Here is a 15,672-nt window from a genome sequence, read left to right on the forward strand (position 1 = left end):
TCTAGATACACAATCATATCATCTGCGAAGAGCGAAAGTTTGATCTCTTCTGACCCTATATGGATACCCTTGATCGCCTTTTCTTCCCTAATTGCGGTGGCTAAAACTTCCATTACAATGTTGAAAAGCAATGGAGACAATGGGCAGCCTTGTCTGGTTCCTGATCTGAGTGGAAATGATTCCAATTTAACTCCATTCAATATGATATTGGCTGTGGGTTTGCTGTAGATGGCCTGTATCAGTTTAAGAAAAGTCCCTTCTAGACCAATTTTCTTGAGTGTTCTGATCATGAAGGGATGCTGGATATTATCAAAAGCTTTTTCTGCATCAATTGAGAGAATCATTTGGTCTTTGTTTTTTAATTTGTTTATGTGCTGAATTACATTTATAGATTTACGTATATTAAACCAGACTTGACACCCTGGGATAAAACCAACTTGGTCATGATGTATAATTTGTTTGATGTGTTGCTGGATTCTGTTTGTTAGGATCTTGTTGAATATTTTTGCATCTATATTCATTAGTGATATTGGTCTATAATTTTCTTTTCTTGTTGGGTCTTTTCCTGGTTTGGGGATCAGGGTGATGTTTGCTTCATAGAACGTGTTGGGTAGTCTTCCTTCTTTTTCTACATTTTGGAACAGGTTGAGTAATATAGGTACTAATTCCTCTTTAAAGGTTTGGTAGAATTCTGACGTGAAACCATCTGGTCCCGGGCTTTTCTTTTTAGGGAGGTTTTGTATAGTTGATGCTATTTCTGAACTTGATATGGGTCCGTTCAACATTTCCACTTGATTCTGGTTAAGTCTTGGAAGGTGGCGTGCTTCCAAGTATCGGTCTATTTCCTTCAGATTTTCATATTTCTGAGAATAAAGTTTCTTGTAATATTCATTAAGGATTTTTTGGATTTCTGATGAGTCTGTTGTTATTTCGTCTTTGTTGTTTCTGATTGATGATATTAGAGATTTTACTCTTTTTTTTCTGATTAGGTTGGCCAGAGGTTTATCTATTTTATTGACCTTTTCAAAAAACCAGCTTTTTGATTTATTCATCTGTTGTATTCTTTTGTTTTCAATTTCATTTAATTCTGCTCTAATTTTGGTTATTTCTTTTCTTCTACTGGGTTTGGGGTTGGAAAGTTCTTCCTTTTCCAGTTGCGTGAGATGTCCCATTAAGTTGTTAACTTCCTCTCTTTCCGTTCTCTTGAGGAAGGCTTGCAGTGCTATAAATTTCCCTCTTAGAACTGCCTTTGCGGTGTCCCAGAGGTTCTGATAGTTTGTGTCTTCATTGTTGTTTTGTTCCAAAAAATTGGTGATTTCTTTCTTAATCTCATCTCTGACCCAGCTATCATTCAGCATAAGGTTATTTAACTTCCATGTTTTTGTATGAGTATGCAGATTCCTGTTGTTACTCAATTCAAGTTTTATTCCATGATGGTCCGAGAAGATGCATGGAATAATTTCTATTCCTTTAAATTTACTGAGGTTAGACTTGTGACCTAAAATGTGGTCAATTTTGGAGTAAGTTCCATGGGCTGATGAGAAGTATGTGTATTCAGTTTTGTTGGGATGAAATGTTCTGTAGATGTCTGCTAAATCTAAATATTGGATGGTTAGGTTTAAATCTAAGATTTCTTTGCTCAGCTTCTTGCTGGAGGATCGATCCAACACTGCCAAAGGAGTGTTGAAATCTCTGACGATTATGGAGCTGGAGGAAATCAAGTTACTCATGTCTGTTAGAGTTTCTCTTATAAATTGAGGTGCATTCTGGTTGGGTGCATAGATATTAATAATTGAGATCTCATCATGTTGAGTATTACCCTTAACAAATATGAAGTGACCATTCTTGTCCTTCCTTACTTTTGATGGTTTAAAGCCTACTTTATCTGCAAATAAAATTGCAACACCTGCTTTTTTCTGATTACCATTTGCCTGAAATATGGATGACCATCCTTTCACCCTGAGTCTGTATTTGTCTTTTAAGTTAAGATGTGACTCTTGTATGCAACAAATATCTGGCTGGAGTTTTTGTATCCAGTCAGCTAACCTATGCCTCTTTAGAGGACAGTTTAAGCCATTCACATTGATGGAGAGTATTGATAAGTCTGGTGGAATTTTGGGTATCGAGTTTTTCAAAGGTCCAGTGAACATTTTTAATCCTTTCGCCAGTGTGGAAATTGGAGTTTGATCCGAAGTTTCTGAGTGAGTTTACTTTTGTGGTATAGGATTGGGTTGGTCATTGTGGAGGATAGGTCTGAGAATATCCTGAAGAGCTGGTTTACTTATGGCAAATTTTTTCAACATATGAATGTCATTGAAGTATTTAATTTCTCCATCATAGATGAAACTCAATTTAGCTGGATACAAGATCCTGGGTTGAAAGTTATTTTGCTTTAGGAGATTAAAAGTTGATGACCACTCTCTTCTGGCTTGAAAAGTTTCAGCAGAGAGATCTGCAGTTATTCTAATATTCTTACCTTTGTACCTAATAGTTTTCTTTCGCCGGGCTGCTTTGAGAATCTTCTCTTTCATGTTAACTTTAGTGAAGCCTATTATGATATGTCTGGGGGATGACTTATTGGGGTTGAATCGTGCTGGGGTTCTGAAGCTGTCTGCTATCTGAATTTCAGATTCTCTAGGCATGTCTGGTACACATTTTTAGAGATGGGGTGTCACTCTAGCTCAGGCTGGTCTCAAACCCATGAACTCAGGCGATCCATCTTCCTTTGCCTCCCAGAATGTGGGGATTAAAGGTGTGAGCCATTGCATTCGGCCCCTGGCTTTTATAATTTTGAGGTATGTTTTACCTATGCCTATGTGAGTCCTTATCATAAAAGGGTACTGAATTTTGTCAGATGCTTTCTCTGCATCTACTGAAATGATCATATGCTCTTTGTTTTTGTTTCTATTTATGTGGTGAATCACATTTATAGATTTGCATATGTTGAACCATCCCTGCATACCTGGGATGAAGCCTGCTTGGTCATGGTGGATTATTTTTTCCATGTACTACTAAATTCAGTTTACTGGGATTTTATTGAGAATTTTTGCATCTATATTCATAAAGGATAGTGGTCTGTAGTTTTCTCTTTTGTTGTGTACTTTCCTTGCTTTGCTATCAAGGTGATACAAGGCTTAGTAGAACGAGTTGGAGAAGATTCCTTCCTTCTCTACATTATGAAATCATTTCTGCAATATAGGTACCAGTTCCTCTTTGTAGGTCTGATAAAATTCTTTGGAAGTTTTTTATTGCTGTTTCAATTTCATTATATGATATTAGTCTGTTTAGGAGTTCTATTTCTTTCAGATTCAGCCTAAGGAGGTTGTGTGTTTCCAAAAATTCATCTGTTTCCTTAATGTTTTCCAGTTAATGTATATAGAGGTTTTTATAATATTCAGAGATAATGTTTTGTATTTCTATGTATCAGGTGTGATTTCTCCTTTTTCATTTCTGATTGAGCTTATGAGGGTCCTTTGGATAATTTAGTAAGAGGTCTGTTGATTTTGTGTATCTTTTCAAAGAACCAACTTTTGTTTCATTAATCTTCTGTATAATTCTTTTGTTTTCAATTTCATTTAGTTCTGCTCTGACCTTAGTTATTTCTTTTCTTCTGCTAAGTTTGGGATTGGTTTGCTCTTCCTTTTCTAATTCCTTGAAATGATTCGTTAGATTGTCAATTTGTGATCTTTGTGGGGTTTTTGACATAGGCATGTAAGGCTGTGAATTTTCCCCTTAGTACTGCTTTTACTGAATCCCACAGATTTTGATAACTTGTATTCCTGTAGTTATTTAGTTTGAAGAATCTTATGATTTCCATCCTAATTTCCTTCTTGCTCCAATAATTGTTCAGCAGTAGGAACTATATCATAAGTATCATAATTTAATTTTGTGTAGAACTGATTATTTTTGTTGGAGTTGATTTTTGACTTTATTCCACTGTGGTCTGAGAAATTACATGGTATAATTTCTGTTGTTATGAATTTGTATAGCCCAAGATACCTTGGGCCCAAGATATGATCAGTCTTGGAGAATATTCCATGTGCTGATGAGAAGAATGTATGTTCAGTAGGTTAGGGGTAGGATGTTCTGTAAATGTCCGTGAGGCCCATTTGTTCTAGAGTCTTGTTTAAGTCCCATGTTTCTTTATTTTCTGCTTGAAGGATCTGTTTAATTCTGTCAGTGGAGTGTTGAAGTCCCAAGATATTACAGTGTTGCTGTTTATCATTTTGATTAGACTTAGTAGGATTTGCTTTATAAATCTGGGCACACCTATGTTAGGTGCATAAATATTTAGTTTTTTGTTTGTTTGTTTGTTTGTTTGTTTTTGAGACAAAGCCTCACTCTGTTGGCCTGAGTAGAGTGCTGTGCTGTGGCATCATAACTCACAGCAACCTAAAACTCTAGGATCTTACCTTAGCCTCCCAAGTAACTGGGACTTCAAGCACCTGCCACAATGCCCACTAATTTTTCTGTTTTTCAGTAGAGATGGAGTCTTGCTTTTGCTTGGGCTTTTCTTGAACTCGTGAGCTCAGGCAAACCACCCACCTCAGCCTCCCAGAGTACTAGGATTACAGGCATGAGCCACCATGCCCAGCCTAATATTTAGAATTGTTATGTCTTCTTAATGAATTGTTCTCTTTACAATTATATAATGACCATCTTTGTCTGTGTTTATTTTTCCTTTGAAGTCTGTGTTATCTGATATGAGAATGGCTACACCAGCTTTCTTTTGATTTGCATTTACATAGAATATTGTTTTCCATTCCTTCATCTTGAGTCTGAATTTGTCCATGTGAGTTAAGACACATTTCCTGGTGATAGCAGATACTTGGCTTGTATTTTTTTATTCATTTAGCCAGTCTATATCTCTTGAGAGAATAGTTCAGTTTATTCACATTTATTGAGAGAATGGATAAGTGGGTAGATTTCTGTTCATCCTGTTGAAGAGAACTTCACTGCTTTGTTTTACTGCTTGAGCCACTGTATAACCAATTATTTTATCTGTGGTTATTTTAAACTAATGACAACTTTGCTCACAAAAGAAGATTTTTTTAAAAAGCTTAAAAAATCTCTTCCATACTTAAACTTCATTCCCCCACTTTTTTACTTTTCATGGTTTTCATTTATATCTTTTTATACTATCTCTTAAAAAGTAAAAAGTTGTAGTTATTTTTGATATCTTTGTCTTTTAGTCTTCCTACTTATGATATGAGTAGTTTATACACCACAATTTCAGTGATAGAACACATTATGTATTTGTGTACTTACTATTACCTGTGAGTTTCATACCTTCAGATGATTTTATTGTTCATTAATGTTGGTTTCCTTCAGATTAAAGAGCTTCTTTCACCATTTCTTTTTTTTTTTTTGAGACAGAGTCTCACTATGTCACCATGTGCCATGGCATCACAGCTCACAGCAACCTCAAACTCTTGGGCTTAAAGAATTCTCTTGCCTCAGCCTCCCAAGTAACTGGACTACAGGCACCTGCCACAGTGCCCCACAATTTTTGTTGTTGTTGTTGTTGTTGCAGTTGTCATTGTTGCTTAAGCTGGCCCAGGCCCAGTTCAAACTTGCCAACCTTGGTGTATGTGGCCGGCACCCTGCCAACTGAGCTACAGGCTCCGCTCCATTTTAGCATTTCTTGTAGGGCAGGTCTGGTGTTGATGAAATCCCTCAGCCTTTTTTTTTTTTAATTTTATTTATTTATTTACGTATTTATTTATTTATTTATTTATTTTAGAGACAGAGTCTCACCTTGTCACCCTCAGTAGAGTACCATGGCGTCACAGCTCACAGCAACCTCCAGCTCTTGGGCTTAGACGATTCTCTTGCCTCACCCTCCCAAGTACCTGGGACTACAGGCACGTGCCATGATGCCCGGCTATTTTTTTGTTGCAATTTGGCCAGGGCTGGGTTTGAACCCACTACCCTTGGTATATGGGGCCGGCGCCCTACTCACTGAGCCACAGGAACCGCCCTTTCTCTTATTATTATTATTTTTTTTTTGTAGAAACAGAGTCTTACTTTATTGCCCTCAGTAGAGTGCTGTGGCGTCACACTCACAGCAACCTCCAACTCCTGAGCTTAGGCGATTCTCTTGCCTCAGCCTCCTGAGTAGACTCAGCTTTGGTTTTTCTGGGAAAGTCTTTATTTCTCCTTCATGTTTAAAGGATATTTTTTCAGATTGTAATATCTAGGATTAAGGCTTTTTCTTTCAGCACTTTGAATATGTCATGCCACTCTCTCGGCCTATAAGGATTCCACAATTCCACTGAGAAGTCTCCTGCCAGATATGTTAGAGCTCCTGTATATATATATATATGTATTTTTTTGAAACAGAATCTCACTGTGTTGCCCTCGGTAGAGGGCTGTGGTGTCATAGCTCACAGCAACCTCAAACTCTTAGGCTTAAGAAATTCTCTTGCCTCAGCCTCCCTTGTAGCTGGGACTACAGGCGCCCACCACAATGCCTTGCATTTTTTTTGTTGTCATTGTTGTTTAGCAGGCCTGGGCTGGATTTAAACCCACCAGCCCCAGTTTATGTGGCTGGTGCCCTAACCACTGAGCATGGGGGCCGAGCCTTATTTTCTTTTTTTCTTGTTTTGCTTCAGACCCTTTCTTTATCTGTGTCCTTTGGGAACTTGGTTATTAAATGCCTTTAAATAGTTTTGTTTGGTTTAAATCTGCTTGGTGTTTTATGACCTTTTTTTTTCTTTCTTTCTTTTTTTCTATTTTTTTTTTTTTGAGACAGAGTCTTATTTTGTCACCCTCAGTAGAGTGAGGGTGCCAGTAGAGTGCCATGGCATTACAGCTCATAGCAACCTCAAACTCTTGGGCTCAAGTGATTCTGTTGCCTCAGCCTCCCAAGTAGCTGGGACTACAGGTGCCTGCCACAATGCCTGGCTATTTTTAGAGCTGTGGTCTTGAACTCCTGAGCTCAGGCAATCCATCCACCTTGGCCTGCCAGAGTGCTGGGATTACAGGCATGAGTCACTATACCCAGCCTTCTGTGACCTTTTTATACCTGACTATTGATATCGTTTTTCTGAGTTCGGAAAGTTATCTGTTATTATTTCTTAGAATAAATATTCTGCCCCAATCTCTCTCTCTACCTCTTAGATTTGCCCTTTAGAGGCTATCTAGTTCTTGTAGGCATTCTTCTTTTTTATTCAATCTCTTTGTTAAATTTCTCTGATGGATTCTGAATTTCTTCTCCATGTTGTCTTTAAGTTCACTGAACTTCCTCAGAATAGTTATTTTGAATTCTCTGTCTGAAAAGTCACATATCCTCATCACTCTGGGATTTGTCACTGGTGCCTTATTTAGTTCACTTGGTAAGATATTTTCCTGGTTGTTCTTGATGCTTATGGATGTTCATTAATGTCTGGGCATTGAAAAGTTAGTTATCAATCAGTTACAGATTCCTTTGTTCCTTCTCCACTCCCAGTGCTTTACTTGACTAGCCTTAAAAAAAAAAAAAAAAAGAAAATTCAGGCATTTATTCTAATCTTGGCAGTCTGGGCTTGTTTGTACGAGTCTTTCTTGAGAAGGCTTTCCACATAAACAAAGGGAATTGGGTGTTGTGATCTAAGTCTTTAGTCATTGTTGCCATATTAGCACTAGGGGGCTCTTACATGCCCAGTAACAGTGTGACTCTTGTAGACTCCTGGTATCACCTTGGTGGGTTTGGGTAAAATGCATAAGAATTCCTTGGATTGCCTGGCAAACTCTCTCACTATCTTTCCTCACTTTTCCTCCAAACAGGAGGAGTCTCACATTCCATGTTGGGCTGCCTAGAGTTGAGGAAGAGGTGGTGCAAGCACTCCCTCCATAGTTACCATAGCAAAGACTGCAGTTCAGCTAGGTCACACCTGAAGCCAGCAGTCTCATTCATGGCCCTTAGCGACTACTACCTGGCTGCTGCTGGTATTTATTCAAGATCCAAGGGCTTTTTAGTGAATAGGTGAGGAATTCTGCCAGGATTGCATCCTTCCTTTCAGGACAGTGGGTTTCCTTCTGGCCCAGAGTGAGTGAGCCTAGAAATGCTGTCTAAGAGCTGAGGACGGGAATAAGAGGCTTCAGAAATTTACCAAGTATTTTCTTTTACTACGGATAAGCTGCAAGACAAAGCCTTCTGTATTTTTACCTTTCCTTTCCTTTCCTCAAGCAGGAGTCTCTCCCTTAGCTGCACTGCCTGGAATTGGGGGAGCAGTGATGCGGGCATTCCTTTTGCCACCACAGCTGGTATCCCACTGTGTCATATCCCCTATATCTCCTGGCTCTGAGACCAGTGCAGCACCAGGACTTGCCCAAGGAGTGTCCTTGTGGCCTGACTACCTTTCAAATTTATTCTCAGTCTCAGGCCACTTTAGTCAGCCAATGGTGGAGCTGGCTGGAACTCAGGTTCCTATGGCTAGGGCATAGAATTCCTCTCTGGTCAGGCCCATGCTCCCTCTATGGGCTTGGCAGAATCCTACCCTGTATTGTGGCAGCACTGTATTGAGTTTCAGTGAAAATTCCCATAATTGCTTTGCTCTCCCTCCCCAAGGCAGGCTGATTCTCTCTACCTGGAGCTGGTGAGCCACTGAGAGGAGATGGGGAAGAGGATGGAGGAAAGGGGTGTAGGCAAAGCAAGACTGTCTTTTCTATCCTCTGCAGTGGCTCTTTCCTTCATAGGATGTTAAAACCAGGTACTACGATCACTCACCTGATTTTTGTTTATTATAAACGTGATTTCTCACATGGATAGTTAGTTGTTCAGTTTGTTGTTCCTATGAGTAGATGATCACTGGAGGGTTCTATTTGGTTATTTTTCTATGCCTCCTCTCCAGCCATATTTCTGTACACTAGCAATTTATAATTTAAAAATGAAACTAAGAAAATAACTCCATTTATTATAGCATCAATACAAATAAAATATTTAGGAATAAACTTATCAAAAAAGTATAAGACTTATAAACTTGAAAACTATAAAACACTATTGAATTTAATTAAAGAAGACCTAAATAAATGGAAAGATATCCTATGTCCATGGATGGGAAGACTAATATTCTAAAATTGAATGCTCTTCAGATTGATTTATAGATTCAGCACAATCCCAATCAAAATTCTATCTGACTTCTTTATAAAAATTTATAAATTCATCCTAAAGTTCATATGGAAATGCATGGGATCCAAAACATTCAAGTAATCAAAAAGGAGAACAAATTTGGAGATTTCATACTTCTTTTTTTTTTTATTCTAACATCTTCTCTCCCCCCGCCCCAAATAAATCAGAGTATTTGGGAATGTCACCTGGCAATTGTATTTTTTAAGGTTCCCACTCTAACCCCTAGGTGATTTTTTTTTCTTCACATTTTAAAATCAGGTTGTCTTCTTATTATTGAGTTGTAAGAGTTCTTCATATATTATGGCAACAAGGCCTTTACCAGATATATGGTATTTCTTTTTTTTTTTGGCTGGGGCTGGGTTTGAACCCACCACCTCCAGCATATGGGACCGGCGCCGTACTCCTTGAGCCACAGGCGCTGCCCCTTTACCAGATATATGACTTGAAAATATTTTTAATCCCCCCAGGTGATTTTAATATATACACAGGTTTGAGACCATCGTTTTAAGTTTTGTTTGTTTGTTTGAGACAGAGACTCACTTTTGCCCTTGGTAGAGTGCCTCATAACAGCAACTTCAAACTCTTGGGCTCAAGCGATCCTCTTGCCTAAGGCTCCAGAATAGCTGGGATTATAGCCATCGGCTACAGCACCCACCTAGTTTTAGAGATGGAGTCTTGCTCTTGCTCAGGCAGATCTGGAACTCCTGAGCTCAAGCAATACATTTGCCTCAGCCTCCCAGAGTTCAGGCATGAGCCACCACACCCAGCCTTGTTTTAAGGTTTAACTTTAGAGAAAATCTGAATCTTTCTATTAAGGGTGAAGATCTGGTCACATTCAAAAAAAGTGTTCAAGTCTATGTGTACAGGGTTCTAGTGCAAAATATATATATATTTTTTTTTTTGTAGAGACAGAGTCTCACTGTACCACCCTCGGGTAGAGTGCCGTGGCGTCACACGGCTCACAGCAACCCCCAACTCTTGGGCTTACGCGATTCTCTTGCCTCAGCCTCCGGAGCAGCTGGGACTACAGGCGCCTGCCACAACGCCCGGCTATTTTTTTGTTGCAGTTTGGCTGGGGCTGGGTTTGAACCCCGATTTCATACTTCTTGATTTAAAAACTTTCTAGAAATCTTTTCTAATATGAAACTTTACTTTCATAGTAAATAAAACTATGTAATACTATATAAGGATATACATGTACATCAATGAAATAGACTTGAGAATTCATAAATCATGTCATACATTTGTGGTCAATTGGTATTCAGTAATGACTTGGTTTTGTTTAGAAATGAAAGCCCTCTTTCTTAGCTGCAGGTTATTTTAATTTTATAAATGGTTGGCTATATTATAGGCTCTCTCCTTTTTGCCAACTAATTCAAAGGGATAATGTTGCTTTTAGGAGAATAGCTTTGGGGATGGAAATATCCTAGTTTTATGATGGGATGGACTGGTAGGGGGGGTCAGGGGTGGGAAATACTGGTCTATTTCTCAGAACCTGAATCTTAGCTCCATCAATAACTACAGTATGTGGAAGGGACTGTTCATTAGATAATCTTCTCAGCCTAAGGTTCCATCTAGGTCTCATTCTATGACATTATTTCTAATAATTGACTTGTGACTGAGATGTCAATAATTGTTGGAGACTCCTGGGAGGCCAAGGCAGGTGGATCACTTGAGCTCAGGAGTTTGAGACCAGCCTCAGCAAGACCGAGACCCCATCTCTAAAAAAATAGCTGAGCGTTGTGGTGGGTGCCTATAGTCCCAGCTACTTGGGAAGCTGAGGCAAGAGGATTGCTTAAGCCCAAGAGTTTGAGGTTGCTGTGAACTATGATGCTGCGGCACTCTAACAGGGGCAAGCAAGTGAGACTGTCTCAAAAAAAAAAAAATGCGACTCGGTGCCCGTAGTTCAGTGGTTAGGGCACCGGCCACATGCACCAGGGCTGGTGGGTTCGAACCCAGCCAGGGCCTGCTAAACAACAATGACAACAATAACAAAAAAATAGCTGGGCATTGTGGTGGGCACCTGTAGTCCCAACTACTTGGGAGGCTGAGTCAAGAGAATCACTTAATCCCAAGAATTTGAGGTTGCTGTGAGCTGTGAGGCCATGGCACTCTACCCAGGGTGACAGTTTGAGACTCTGTCTCAAAAAAAAGGAATTATTGGAGACTTTACATCTTTTATTTTTACCTGGATGGAGTTGAAACACATTCTTCTTAATAAAGTATCTCAAGAATGTTAAAAATATCCAAAGTACTCAATACTAATATAAAACCAACATATAAGCATATAAACAATTACATGCCCATACAAACGATAAAGCACAAATACAGTCTAGCAAGTGTCTACCAATGGCAGGAGGAAGGAGGGCAATTGGCAGGATCTCAACTAATGTGCACAATGCAAGGGTGTTCAGCATGCCCTCTGGATGAAGGGCTCTTCTACAATTTGAACTTTACCTTGGAAGTGTGAACAATGTAACCTAAAAATTTGTACCCTCATATTAATTTGAATTTTTTTTTAGTTGTATAAAGTGATCTTTTTTTTTAACACTTTTTTTTTTATTAAATCATAGCTGTGTACATTGATATGATCTTGGGGCATCATTCATTAATTTGAAATTTTAAACAATTGGCCGTAGAGAAATAAGCTAAAGGGGAAAAACCACTACCTTCTACATACAAACATGGTCTCTGGAGCTACCAGTTCTTGACTGTTAATAGAAGATGAAAGCAGCTCACTGTATTGTATTTAGCCTTATTTATGGGAGGGATGTCTTGAAAGACTCCTTAGTTCAATATAAGGTTTTATTTTAGCTAGCTGAACAGCAATGAAGATCTGACTTTTTTCTTGTCAGGACCGTAAGAGGCAATACGAGCTACTCAAACTTGAAAGAAACTTCCAGAAGCAATCCAATGTGCTCAGACGTAAAACTGAGGAGGTAAGAAAATTCAATATGCTAGGTCAAGTGTATTGCCATCTTCAGGCTCAGGTACTGGCAAAATAATATCCCTTAAATGAGCAAGGGTAAGAAACCAGGGATGCCAATCTTGACCAGCAGGCTAGGTGTGATAGCTCATGCCTATAATCCCAGCACTTTGGGAGGCCAAGGCAGGAAGATCACTTGAAGCCAGGAGTTTGTGACCAGCCAAGGTAGCATAGCAAGACTCCTGTCTTTACAAAAAAAAAAAAAAAAATTAGTTGGGTGTTATGGCACGTACCTATAGTCCTAACCTAACAACTTGGGAGACTAAGGTGGGAGAATCACTTGAACCTATGAGTTCAAGGGTACTGTGAGCTATGATGGTGCCTCTGAACTCTAGCTAGGTGACAGAGGGAGACCTTGTCTCTAAAATAAAAAAAAAAAAATCACTATGCGCCATTTTTATTTAGGCAGCAGCTGCCAACAAGCGTCTCAAGGATGCTCTTCAAAAACAACGAGAGGTAGCTGATAAGCGGAAAGAGACTCAGAGCCGTGGAATGGAAGGCACTGCAGCTCGAGTGAAGGTATGGACAACTTGAACTGCCATTTCTTTCTTTTTTTGGTGGGGGGGAGAGTCTCACTATGTTGCCCTGGGTAGAGTGCTATGGCATCACAGCTCACAGCAACCTCAAACTCTTGGGCTTAAGCGATTCTCTTGCCTCAGCCTCCCAAGTAGTTGGGACTACAGGCGCCCGCCACAATGCCTGGCTATTTTTCCATTGTAGTTGTCATTCTTGTTTGGCAGGCCTTGGCCAGGTTTGAACCAGTCACCCCGCTGTGTATGTGACTAGCGCTGAGCTACAGGCACCAAGCCTTGAACTGCTATTTGTCTTATGTGCACTGGGAATAGTAAAAAGTGGGAAATGTCTGGGTTTTGGTTTATTTTTTTTTTTTTTAATTTTTTTATTAAATCATAAGTGTATACAATGATATGATTATGGGGCATCATACACTCACTTCATAAACCATTTGACACATTTTTATCCCAGTGGTTAACATAGCCTTTCCGGCGTTATCTCAGTTACTGTGCCAAAACATTTATATTCTACATTTACCAAGTTTCGCAAATACCCCTGTAATATGCACCACAGGTGTGATCCCACCGATTCCCCTCCCTCCACCCACCCCCCCCTTTCCCACTTCCCCCTATTGTTAAGTTGTAGTTGGGTTATAGCTTTCATGTGAGAGTCCCAAATTAGTTTCATAGTAGGGCTGTGTACATTGGATATTTTTTCTTCCATTCTTGGGATACTTTACTAAGAAGAATATGTTCCAGCTCCATCCATGTAAACATGAAAGAGGTAAAGTCTCCATCTTTCTTTAAGGCTGCATAGTATTCCATGGTATACATATACCACAATTTATTAATCCATTCGTGGATCGATGGGCACTTCGGCTTTTTCCATGACTTAGCAATTATGAATTGGGCTGCAATAAACATTCTGGTACAAATATCTTTGTTATGTTGTGATTTTTGGTCTTCTGGGTATATGCCCAGCAGAGGAATTACAGGATTGAATGGCAGATCTATTTTTAGATCTCTGAGTGTTCTCCATATATCCCTCCAAAAGGAATGTATTAATTTGCATTCCCACCAGCAGTGCAGAAGTGTTCCCTTTTCTCCGCATCCACGCCAACATCTCTGGTCTTGAGATTTTGTGATATAGGCTAGTCTCATTGGAGTTAGATGATATCTCAAAGTAGTTTTGATTTGCATTTCTCTGATGATTAAAGATGATGAGCATTTTTTCATATGTCTGAAGGCCGTGCGCCTGTCTTCTTCAGAGAAGTTTCTCTTCAAATCCCTTGCCCAGCCTGCGATGGGATCCCTTGTTTTTTTCTTGCTGATGCGTTTGAGTTCTCTGTGGATTCTGGTTATTAAACCTTTGTCAGAGTTATACCCTGCAAATTGGGTTTTGGTTTAGAAATAAACACTACAAAATCTAAAATTCTAAAATCTAAAAATCTAACATCTTAATATCTTCAAAATCTAAAATTCTTCATAAAATAAAAAATAAAAAAAATAAAATAAAAATAAAATTTTTCAACTGTTGTTTAAAGATCAAGAGTATAAAATCCCTTCTAGCCTTGCCCTAGTTACTTTTATAAAACAACTTTATTGAAGTATAATTAACATATAATAAATTATACATGACGTATACAAATCTAATGAATTTAGACACATGTATGGGCCCATGAATTCATCACCACAATCAAGATAATGACAGTGTCGTTGCCAAAATGTTCTTTGTATCCCTTGGTACTATGTCACCCTCGGTAGAGTGCTGTGGTGTCACAGCTCACAGCAACCTCCAACTCCTGGGCTTAAGCGATTCTCTTGCCTCAGCCTCCCAAGTAGCTGGGACTAGAGACACCCGCCACAAAACCTGGCTATTTTTTGGTTGCCGTTGTCGTTGTTTGGCAGGCCCGTGCTGGATTCGAACCTGCCAGCTGTGGTGTATGTGGCTGGTGTCTTAGCCACTTGAGCTACAGGCACTGAGCCTCTTATTAAAATTCTTCATATATTCTAGGTACATCCAACAGAGGATTTCTGTTTTACCAATATTTTCAACTGGGTTGTGACTTACCTTTTCATTTCTTAATAGTTTCTTTTGAAGAAAAAGCTTTATTATTTTATTAATTAAACCCTTTGCCAAACTAATGGTCACTAACGTCCTAAATTTTCTTCTAAAAGTTGTGTATTTTTAAACTTTATATTTAGGTCTGTGATTTATTTTGACCTGACACCTTCATCAAAATGACCATACATCTATTTCCAGATTCTATTTTATTGATCTACCTGTCTATTTTTATGTCAATGCCAAAATGTCTTGCTTTATAAGAAGTCCTGAAATCAGGTGGTATATGTAGTAAATGCTCCAATGCACTTCTTTTTCAAAATTGTTTTGGGAAAACTAGGTCTTTTTGTATTTTCATATAAATTTTATAATCAGCTTGTCAATTTCTGCGAAAAACCTTTCTGGGAGTTTGATTAGGATTGTGTACAATTTATAGATCAATTGGAGGAGTATTAACATCTTAAGAATACTGAGTCTTGGGCGGCGCCTGTGGCTCAACGGGTAGGGCGCCGGTCCCATATGCCGGAGGTGGTGGGTTCAAGCCCAGCCCCGGCCAAAAATAAAAAAAAAAAAAAAAGAATACTGAGTCTTTACAGCTATGAATGTAGTACATTGCTGCATTTATTTAGGTTTTTATTTCTCTCAACAGTGTTTTAGTTTTTAGTGTGCAAGTGTTGCATATCTGATGTCAAATATGTCCCTAAATAGTTCATATTTTTATGATGTTAGAAATTGTATTTTTTCTTTTTTTTTCAGATTAATAGAAGGGTACATATGATTAGGTTACATTGTTTGCATTTGCTAGAAAAAGTCTGAATTGCATTTTGAGTCCTTCACCCATGAGGTGTGCCATACGTCCCTACATTGTATCTGTTAGGTAGGGGCTTACTGAGCCCCTTTCACCTCTTCCCACCCCTCTTCTTGAATTTAATTGTTTTTCCTCTCATGTGGGCCTGTAGCTATTCATCAAAACTTAGTAAAATATCTCAAGAATGGAAAA

At 38.9% G+C, this 15,672-nt stretch overlaps 1 protein-coding gene across 1 annotated transcript in view; it reads left to right on the forward strand.

Annotated features, from left to right (window-relative positions):
* KIF4A (kinesin family member 4A) overlaps window positions 1-15,672 on the forward strand; it is a 186,884-nt gene that overhangs the window by 128,056 nt on the left and 43,156 nt on the right. Inside the window, exons 19-20 of the mRNA XM_053580928.1 lie at window positions 11,968-12,051; window positions 12,504-12,617. Of these exons, the coding sequence (XP_053436903.1) occupies window positions 11,968-12,051; window positions 12,504-12,617 (198 nt within the window). The remainder of the gene's footprint in view (window positions 1-11,967; window positions 12,052-12,503; window positions 12,618-15,672) is intronic.

This window comes from Nycticebus coucang, chromosome X (assembly GCF_027406575.1).
Source record: "Nycticebus coucang isolate mNycCou1 chromosome X, mNycCou1.pri, whole genome shotgun sequence".
Lineage (NCBI taxonomy): Eukaryota > Metazoa > Chordata > Mammalia > Primates > Lorisidae > Nycticebus > Nycticebus coucang.